Here is a 10,109-nt window from a genome sequence, read left to right as displayed (position 1 = left end):
AAAAAAAAAAAAAAAAAAAAGACGGACAAATGGCTAGCTGCCAACGTTGCAAAATTGTGAACGCATAAATGCTCCGCACTGGCGGAATGCCTACCAACTCAAGGAAGACCACATTCAGCGATGACTCTATAGTACGACGTTGTCGAGTCCGTGTCCATTTCGAGGAACTGTATTTTGTTTGGCAACACTCGCTCATTTTGCAGTTTGGACAAGTTGAAGTCGGCGTAATAGTCGGCGAAAATCTGGGGCTTCCTGTTGGCGTAGATTTTTCTCAGGTAGGAGTTTTTCATGATGGTTACGTGGGGGGTTACTTCTTCTTTGTCACCGCATTGGTTTGTGCTGGGGGAGGCTTCACTTTTGTCGCTTTGGTTGGCGGCACCTTTGCGGATCGGGTTAGCTGCACCTTTGTCGATTGGGTTGGCTACACTTTTTTCCATTGTGCCGCTCGGGCGCTTCTTCTCCCGGGCCTCCTCCTTACCCCTGCGGTTGCTGCAGATGTGTATGTCCCTCTTGGCGAAGGAGTCCCTCAGGAGAGCTATCATATTTATTATGTACTTCCGGCTGCCCTCATGCAGGCCTGCATATAAAACATCGTTTCGAAACGTTTCCAGTGTGTTGAACGAAATGGCTTGATGGTTGAGCTTTTTAATTTCTTCCATGGCTTCATGGAAGGCCTCCTTGGAGGACTCCATTTGGGATTTCTTCACGTGTAAAATGAGGAGAGACATGTGAAACTTGTTTCTCTCAATTGCACATTCTTTGAGCATTTCAAATTTGGAAGAGACGTGGTTTTGTACTTTGATCAATTCTTCCACTAGGCCCTTGTTTCCTGACAGCGGGATGCATACAAAATAATTGGGCCTCACGCTTTTCATTTTGTTGTTCTTTTCCATCCCGTTTGGGCTGCCGCGCTGCCTGCATTCCTTGTGATAGCTCTGGGGATGGCTCCTCGGGACGACGCTGCTATGCAGAGCTAAATAACTTAAGATGCTTTTTCTTACATTCATTTATCGTTTTTTCGAAGTTGTTGTGCATTTTTTTTTTTTCTACTTCTCCGTTTTGCCAAAATGGTGAGCATTTCATTCCGACGTGCCCCTTTTTACGAGGCACATAGGGGTGGGAAGAAGGGCGTCAAAAATGGTCCACCAGTTTTTCTAAACACCTGCAGTGGGGAAGTATAATGACCGGTGAACGGCTTTGTTCTGGCGTAGTGACATTTTCGCTCCGCGCCCCCGCTTGCCTGGGAAAGGCGGCACAACTGAATGCTATGTTGTGTAATGTCGTTTGACGTGATCACTCCCCCGAATGAAGCAAATGGGAGGCAACTAACCTGACTGATGACCTCATTGACCTGATTGACCTGTTGATGGCCACGCTTCTTTTCCGGGTGGAAGCACGACAGTGTGCACGTGCTTGGCACCCTTTCCGCTGAAGACCCACGTCTCTGTATTGTTAAAGAGAATGTCAGCAATAATCCACCAAATTGAAGGTATACTTTTTTTTGCTTCTTTTTATGGCGGCGTATCACCCGTTGTGTCCCCTTCTGCGGCGAAGTGTCTTTAACAGTCAGGTAAAAAAAAGGGCCGACCAATTTTATCGAGGCTTCGTAATAAGCAGCCGAGTAGGGGGAGCAAAGAGACACAAAAAGCTGAGCTCCAAAACGGCGAAACATATCAACTACGTGTTCGAGAAGAAGAAGAAGGCTGATGAGGAAAGAAGCTTTAATAGACTAAAGAGGAGGAAGCTGAAGGAGGTGCCTTCTTCCCAGTTTCACTTCATTTGCCACCTTAAGAATGGGGAAGTGCAATCCGCGCGAAGGGGGAACGTCTCGCTGCTAAGGGGGGCGCTGCCTCCCTCGGGGCAGGCGCAGCTTCGGTGGGGAGAGCTGACCCCAAAGGGGGAAGCCACAATTGGTGAGTCGCCCCTAATTGGTGAATCGCCCCTAATTGGTGAATCGCCCCTAATTGGTGAACTGCTCCCACTTGGTGAATCACTCCCAATTGAGGAGTCTCTCCCCCCTAGGGAGGCGTTCCAATTCTTCCCGCGCGCAACCATCCGGCAAGACAGGAGGGAGAAGGACCTGAAGAACGCGAGCGCGCTGAGCAGCATCTTCCATTTGGGGAGGAACAAAGACATCTGCAACACCTATCTTAGAGTCAGCCTAATCAACATATACCACGAGGAAAACCACAATCACGTCATCCTAAAAATGATGAAGCAAGTGCAACACACACACAGTCATATGAACAGCCGACAGATCAGTTTAATTATTTATAATCTGTATCAGTACTTCTTCACCCAAGTAGTAAAACAGATTTACGGAAAGGATACCCCCTCGAACTATGAATGGTACTTAAGGTTATTTTACGTTGTTGATGATGGCCTTTTTGTCAATCCCCCGGGGAATAAGGGGGAGAGGTACCAAAGCAATATGCCGGTAGACAACCGCTTGATGAGAAACCTCCTCATAACATTATCGAGAAATGTGAAAACGTACCTGCATTGTGAAGATGACCTGAACACACTAAGCAGGATCGCTTTTGTTTACTCCTACTTCTCTGTGAGGGACAATGCCCTCATGGAGTTACTCATTCGTAAAATTTCCCAATGCATGGATATGAAAAAAAATAAAAAAATAAAATATTTTTCGCTAGCTGCTTTGGCCCTCGAAAAGTGGAAATTGTACAGCGTCAAATTCATGCATGCGTATTCCTCCCTTGTGACAAAGACAGTTGACAGGTTGACAAGGAAAGGGGAAGAGCTGCTCATCAGCCCGAAGAAGGCGGAGAAGAAAAAAAAAAAAAAGAAATTAAAACATGTCAACCTGTTCGATGTGCACAAAAAGGAGAAAAAAAAATTGCCACTCATCAGTTTGAAAGACATTCTGACTTACCTGTATGTGCTGAACAGGAACGACGTCAAGGACAATCACTTTGTTGAGAGGCTGCTCCGATACGCAACCTTGTTCTTGGGAGGTGACTGCACAGCAGAGGGGGGTAACCCCGGGGAGTGTCTCTCCCTATCTGTGAACAAAGAGGAGAAGGAACGCTTCAACGCAGACTCCTATTCGCAGAAAAATAAGCTCCTAACTAGTCCCGCATTTCGTAGCGCCCTCTATGCAAATAGGAAGCGACACAAAAACAGGAATAACCTGTTGACCCTTTATGCATTATACAGAATTAGTAAGCGTGCTGCCCGTCGAAGGGACAAGCCCCTCAGCTGTTTTGCGAATCGAGTTTGGCTTCACGAGGAGGGAGGGGAAAGGAACTTACCGATCCGTAGCGATCCCGTCGAGGTAACCATAACGGGTTGTCAGAACGACCCGCGTGATAGCACGCCCACCGAAAACAGAAGTGCATTTTCCCCAGCCGATTACGGGCCCGAGTCCACTGTCTTCATCAACAAGCAGCGCACCAGGGTAAGTTTCTACAAAAAGGAGGTCATCCCCATGGCAATTTTTCTGCACCACGTCACTCGGTATGATTACGCATTTTTAAAAAAAAAAGATGATTTTTCAAAATTGACAAAAATGTACAGAGAGATACTCCTCAACAGTGACCTTACGAATCTTCACTTTTTTTACACCCACAAGATTGTAATGGTTAGCAGACACACAGATATATGTAGCGACTTCCTAACCGCGTTGTACATGTCCGCTCTCCACAAATGCAGACGATATATTGCCTTAAAAAATGCGGGTGTCTTCTCCGACGTGTGTGCTCAGAACGTATGTGCTTCTGTTGTGTTCCTCTACATAGAAGTTTTGAAAAATAAAATAAAAGATGACCCCTTAACGAATGCGTTAACTGAATTCTTGGTCAAATTTTTTTCAATGTGTGACCCTGAACAAGTCACCCTTGAATTTTTAATCCCTCCTCTGAAGCTTCTAACCATGTTGCAGTGCCTCCGTGTGAAAGTGGGCCCACGTCACGACAACTGTTACATTTTGCCGGAGGCTATTCACAATACAAGTGTAGTATCAAAGAAGGGGAGCAATGTGGATGAGCTCCCATCCCGCAATACGAACAGCCAAATCGATGAACAAAAAAACAACGTTAAGTCAGACGGACCAAATGCGTTACCATCACGTAAGACCAAGTTGAAACTTTTAAACATAACCATTTTGACAATTTTAAAAGGGATAAACTGGAACAACGTGGATAATTTTTTGCTGCTCAAAAGTTACAAATATGTGAACAGACTAGCTGGGCAGGAAAAAAAGGTAAAGTTTTGTATGAACATGGTCAGGCAAAAAAATCGCACATTGTGCAGCAAAATAACCCAGGCGGTAAAGGGAAAAGTGGGCGACTTTAATTGCGCGGAATTGCTGAAGGTCTACCTCTACAGCGGAAACGACTTTAAAAGGAAAACTCTCCTCTTGAGAAACGTCTTTACAAATTTGTTGCTGTCAAATGGGGGGATTGTTCACAGAGGGGATAACAACTTCTTCATGTTGTTTTTTAAAACCGCCTTAACACATGTGCACCTGAATGGAGTGGGAAAAAAAAAAAAAAAAAAAAATATATATATTTTTAAAAATTCCAATGATGTAATGAACAAACTGATGGTGCTATGTAGGACTTACATTTGCAGACATGTGGACAGCATGAGAAGGAAGCACCTGTACTCATTAATCATGCACAGTCTTCTCTATTTATGTTCACTTTTGCAAAAAGGAAAAAATAAGGTGAATTACCGTGCTGTAAGAGGCAACCCCATTGCGCGGATCCTTGTTGATATTGCGAGCACAACGTTGAAGAGGTGGACCTTTATGAACGACGAAAGGAGTCTACTCATTTATGTGTGTCTACTTTATTTTCGCAACATGGGGAGGAAAAATAAAAAAGTAAAAAATATTTTGTTTAACAAAAATGATGATAAGCATTTTGTAGGGAACCTGTCAAAAGTGTATGCAGAACAAGTTGAACAAATCTGCCTCTCCGACTTTCACCCCACCGCCACGACGTATACGAACCCCTTGCTGCTTTTCCTTTTATTTAAACACAAAATAGTTTTACGTCACCATAGGAGCAGGAAAGATATGCGAATTGTACAGAAGCTGGTCGGCAGTGGAACCCCACTTCACCGCCACATGATAAACGCAGCAAGTGACACTCATCTCATACGAGTCAGCCTTTATGCGATAACGAAAAATTATTCCATCCTAATGGAGGAAGACCTTTTGGACGATTTGCATTTGCGCACAAGTACCGTGCAGGAGCAGCCAACTCGGAACAGCATGACTTCCCCTTCCCACTTGGCAACACAGAATAACCCCGGAAACGTAAGCGAGTGGGTTGAATTGCTAATGTGCATGTCAAATTGTGAAGATCACCATTTGGATAAAAGCATCCTTTGCAATTTTGTTGCACGTAAGAAGTCCGTGGAGAAGGCTATAAAAGTCGCATTAAGCATGAACGTGTTGGAAACGTTTTGTTGGTAGGGCATGGCTCGGGGGAGCGCTGACTAGTGGCTCTCTCACCCCGTGGAAAACGCCCCCCGGCCGACCCTTTGGCGGACCGCTCCATTTCCGTCCTACGAATTGGCGCGTCGGCCCGCCCCCGCACTTCGTGGGCAAAATTTGTAGGGAATTTAAGGGAAATTTCCGGGTAATTTTCGGGCAATTTGCAGTTGTTTTTTTTGCGTCGCCCTGCATGCAACTTCTTGCCCAACTGCCTCTCCAACTTGTTATTTTTTTTGGTGTGCCGTCGCGCGCATGCAATATACCAGTGCAGAACGGCGACTCGGCAGCTGAAAGTGAGAGAAAGGGAACAGAGCTGCCCAACTGACAACCCGCTATTCGTATATGTGTACCTGCGGCGTATTCACGCATAACCCCCGCATCGATACCCGATCCGCGAACTCTGATCGGTGTTGTTACCGCGCTTATCTCAAGTTAGAATCATAATGTGCCCCCCCGTTCGAGAAAAGAAAAAAAAATCTAACCAAAAATTTAAAAAAAATATGAACAGAGTTAAAAAAAAAAAATCGAGCCAAAAGGTTTAAAAAAATATGAACAAGTCATAAAAAAAAAGAAAAAAAACATATATACACATATATATATAATATACATGTATAGAAGATAACCTCTGCGCGTGGCGGATCTTCCTCAAAGGGTTGCTTTTCTTCCCCCTCCAGATGATGTAGAAAAAGCAAAAGAAGCAAAACGGGCGTAAATAAAGGCGCGGCATCCAGGAACATACAGAAGAGTGTACCCAGATATAGATAGATGCAGAGGAAATACTCTGTTATGCGCAGCTGCAAGTACAGATTTTTTCATAATTTTTTTATTTCACCAAAGGAGAAGTAGACCCTTTTGCAAACTGTTCATTGGATTATTTCTTTGTACATTCCGTTAAGGGTTACCTTGAGCCAACCCTTTTCTTTCCGCCGCATTTGGAAAAATACACACTGTGCGACGCCACCCTCCCCCGGCATATGAGCGCCAGTGTTTCAAATTGAAGATAAAGTAACTTCTTTTTTTTGTTGTTTTTTTGTTTTTGTTTTTTTTTTTTTCTTGTCTGGAAAATTCTCAACAGAATGGAAGAAGTGAAAACTATCAACCAAACGAACCATCTCTGTGACGAAGATTTACACAGAAAATATATCCAGCTTCGAGAATGCATCGAACGGGAAAAGGATGACAAGAACAACTGTCACGTGAAGGAAATGAAAAAATTGCTAATCACTGCTTTGTTAAAATATAAGGCCATAAAATTTGGTGATTTTATTTTAAAATCAAAGAGAAAATCAAAATATTTTTTCTCAAGTGGAGTATTAAATAACATCGTTTCTGCACACATTATTTCGTTTTTAATTTCTCATTTAATTTTAAAGGAAAAAATTCCCTTCGATTATCTGTTGGGGGCATCTTATAAAGGCATTCCAATAGCAACTCTAACTAGCCACTTCTTATTCCAGTCGAAGAAATTTGCAAATGTTTTTTACCTGTACGACAGAAAGGAAAAAAAAGATTATGGTGACAAGACGCTCATTGTGGGAAACTTGGACGAAGAGGTTAATGGCGATGTAAACAATTCAAAGGAGGATGGGAGCGAAAAAAAGGTAATCATAATTGACGACGTCTTTACCTGTGGCACTGCCTTGACGGAGATAATGAACAAGCTAAAGTCATACCCCAATTTGAGGGTCGCCGCTTTCATCGTTTTACTTAACCGAAATGAGTACGAACTGAACGAGCACAATGAGAAGGTGTACTTCAAAGATTTGTTTGAGAAGAAACTAAACGTCCCTCTTTACAGCATTCTCAGTTACAATGAGGACCTGGAGCCCCTCATGGGGTAGGCATCAAACAGGTGGCCAACTATCTCTCGATGTTGGCGTCAAACCGTTGTGCATCTTTTTCGTGATGCTGGCGCCGAACCATTGGCTATCTTCCACGCGACGGTCCACATTTCACAATTCTTCAAACGCAAAAAAATTTGGGAAACATAATTAGTCGGTGCAGCAATATGCACATGGAGTTGTACCCCCCGCACTGCCCAGGTACGCCCGGGCACAGGGGAATGCACACAGAGATGTGCAAGCCCATGTGTTGCCCATGTTCTAGGCCCACATGCAGATGAACAAAGAACAACTGGCACAAATAAATACAGCGTGGAGGTTACCAAGACAGGAAAAAAAGAAAAGCTTATTAGGCAAAAAAATAGTAAAAAAAAAAATAAATATAATACATAAAATGGTGAAGATAAAAGCATGAAGGGGGAAAGATGGGGTGATGCAAAAAAAAAAAAAAAATGATCGATGAACAAAAATTTTAAATTACTGAATCATTAGGTTAAAAAAAAAAGAAAAAAAAAAAAAAGACTATCCTCATAATTACTGCATTTGAGCAGATGTATAGGCGCCCGAATTGCTATGTACGAGGGCACTTTACGTGTGTACAAGCTTTGGCCCATCTCACAGGCACACGCGTGGACGCGCATCCTGTGCAGCGTCGCATCGGCATATATTCGCTTCTGCCGAGTGCCATTTTTTAAAACATATAAAAATCTTTTGCAAACGTGGAAAGGAGGGGCCATGGTGTCTTATCTTCTGTATCTTTCTTCCTGGTGTCCAGGCAACACATGACTTGGAAAAAAAAAGGGGGGGAGAGCCACGGCGAGAGGCAGCAGAGGGAGGAAGAACGAGGCAGAACCAGGAGAAGTAGACGAACCAGGAGAAGTAGACGAACCAGGCGAAGTTGACGAAGTAGGCAAAGCGAAGAGGGAATCCGCGACGAAGCTAAGACGGAATCCCCGACAAAGGCGCATCACTCAACGATTCACATTTGAGTGTTAACCCGCCCAGTCGTCCCCTGCGTTGTAATCCGCCCTTTTTGCACCTCCACTTTGTTATCCCAGCTCGAACCCATCGGACTCACGCGCACACTGTCATGGCGCCCCCTTTAGCAGCACTTCTTTTTGTTATCCTTTATCGGCTTGGCGTTCAAATTGATGTTGGCCCTTCCCTTCTGCTGATTCTCCAGCTGAGATTTATTTTTGATTTCGTGCGCCATGGTCTTAAAGGCTTGCTCCACGTTGTGGGCTATTTTGGCCGAAGTCTCGAGAAATTGAATGTTGCAGCTGTCGGCTAACTCTTTTCCTTCCTCGTAACTAACATTGCGATCGTTTTTTAAATCAATCTTGTTCCCGATGAGGATCTTCTGCACGTCCTCCGACGCGTACCTACGAAGGGGGGAAGCGGTAGGTCGGCATGGAAAGAAGTCGCCACGTAAAGAAGTCGCTACCCGTCGAAGCGGTGCGAAAGCATCCGCGCAGATGGATATATACTGGCCGAGAAGCACTCCCCCTTTCTCCTACTTTTCTATCTCGATTATCCAATTTTTCACATTGTTGAAGCTGTCCCGGTCGGTAACGTCGTACACTATGATGATTCCTGTGAGTGGGGGATGGTGGCCCGCGGTCCGTGTGCATCTGGGTTCGCCTACGTAATGAACTGAATGCACACACACCTCTCAGCCCCCTGCAGAGGCACCATTTTCACGGCAACGTTTGCAAAACATAGTATTTTTAAAAAAATGAAAGATAACCTTGTGCTCCCCTATAATAGGAAGATGTTATCGTTCTGAATCGTTCCTGTCCCGCTGTGTCCCACTGCAGTTGTTTGGGGAAAAAAAAAAAAAAAATCGTTACATAAGTTACTTTATGGCAGCCGCTTCTCCACTCCGTCAGCCTCCACCTCCAATATCGCCTTCGCGAGAAAAGGCAGCTAGCCAAATGTCGACTCACTATTTGCAATTTTATAATTTTGTCCTCAATTTCTATCGTCTTTATTTTGAAGTCAACTCCGATAGTGCTGATGTAACTGTCCGTGTAGGTATCATCCTGGAAGGGAGGAAAAATATACGCAGTGGTGTGATTACGTCATTTTACCAATTTTGAGACAACGAATGTGCCTCACAACACTGGACGATAAAAATCGGCGCAACGTTGGTTTGGCCATTCTCCGTTTCGAAACGATTGATTTAGGTATTGTTTGTCTGCCCCTTTGGCTGACCCACGCATAGGAGGGGATGACAGGAGGCGCAATGTGGAGGTCTCGCACAGGGGTATCTCGTCATGTCAGACAGAGGTGTGTAACTGTGCACGCGCAGCAAGAGGTAGGCAGGCGGAAAAAGAGGCAAACAGACCCATGCGCCTGAGCACATGCAGCCCGTTCTGTTGACACTCCGGCATTACGGCAAAACGAAGGAGCAAACAAGACTTCCCGACGCCACTGTCTCCAATTAATAAAATTTTAAATAAACTGTCACTGTGAGGGGGGGAAAATGGTAGAAGCGAAAATGATGAGCAGAGAGGGAAGCACAGCGGGGATGGCTCATGCGCTGAGGTGTAACCCATATATAAGACCGCGCAAAAAAAGCACACTACATGAGATGTCCGTCATGGGACACAAAAAAGGGGGAGCCGACGCCGTCACATGCGTGCATCGTCCGAGTGGCACCCCCGTCAAGTTGACGGAAGAGGTACAATGAATTGTGAACACATACTAGCTATCATTCATTTTGGTATGCCTAAAGTTCTATATAAATGGAAAGGAAACTTTTTCAAAGCGCAGTGTGGAAAATGGGGTGGGGGAACAAAAAA

At 44.5% G+C, this 10,109-nt stretch overlaps 4 protein-coding genes across 4 annotated transcripts; 2 read left to right on the top strand and 2 right to left on the bottom strand.

Moving 5' to 3' along the window:
• Positions 1 to 98: 98 nt before the first annotated feature.
• On the bottom strand, positions 99 to 1,007 carry C922_01271 (hypothetical protein; the record flags this gene model as incomplete). Its single annotated transcript, XM_008816878.1, has 1 exon — positions 99 to 1,007. The coding sequence occupies one exon, from the start codon at positions 1,005 to 1,007 to the stop codon at positions 99 to 101; it is 909 nt and encodes a 302-aa protein (XP_008815100.1).
• A 506-nt stretch (positions 1,008 to 1,513) lies between these two features.
• Positions 1,514 to 5,443, top strand: C922_01270 (hypothetical protein; the record flags this gene model as incomplete). The annotated part of the gene is made up of 1 exon (XM_008816877.1): positions 1,514 to 5,443. One exon carries the CDS (start codon positions 1,514 to 1,516, stop codon positions 5,441 to 5,443), a length of 3,930 nt encoding a protein of 1,309 aa, XP_008815099.1.
• A 1,097-nt stretch (positions 5,444 to 6,540) lies between these two features.
• Positions 6,541 to 7,305, top strand: C922_01269 (orotate phosphoribosyltransferase; the record flags this gene model as incomplete). Its single annotated transcript, XM_008816876.1, has 1 exon — positions 6,541 to 7,305. One exon carries the CDS (start codon positions 6,541 to 6,543, stop codon positions 7,303 to 7,305), a length of 765 nt encoding a protein of 254 aa, XP_008815098.1.
• Positions 7,306 to 8,407: 1,102 nt separating this feature from the next.
• Positions 8,408 to 10,026, bottom strand: C922_01268 (Ras-like protein ORAB-1; the record flags this gene model as incomplete). Its single annotated transcript, XM_008816875.1, has 6 exons — positions 8,408 to 8,687; positions 8,823 to 8,898; positions 9,053 to 9,116; positions 9,252 to 9,347; positions 9,702 to 9,774; positions 10,013 to 10,026. The coding sequence occupies 6 exons, from the start codon at positions 10,024 to 10,026 to the stop codon at positions 8,408 to 8,410; spliced, it is 603 nt and encodes a 200-aa protein (XP_008815097.1).
• Positions 10,027 to 10,109: the final 83 nt, after the last annotated feature.

The sequence above is a fragment of the Plasmodium inui genome (genome assembly GCF_000524495.1).
Source record: "Plasmodium inui San Antonio 1 unplaced genomic scaffold supercont1.4, whole genome shotgun sequence".
In the NCBI taxonomy this organism is placed as follows: Eukaryota; Apicomplexa; class Aconoidasida; order Haemosporida; family Plasmodiidae; genus Plasmodium; species Plasmodium inui.
The sequence above is the reverse complement of the archived record's forward strand: the minus strand, read 5'-3'. Positions and strand labels throughout refer to the sequence as shown.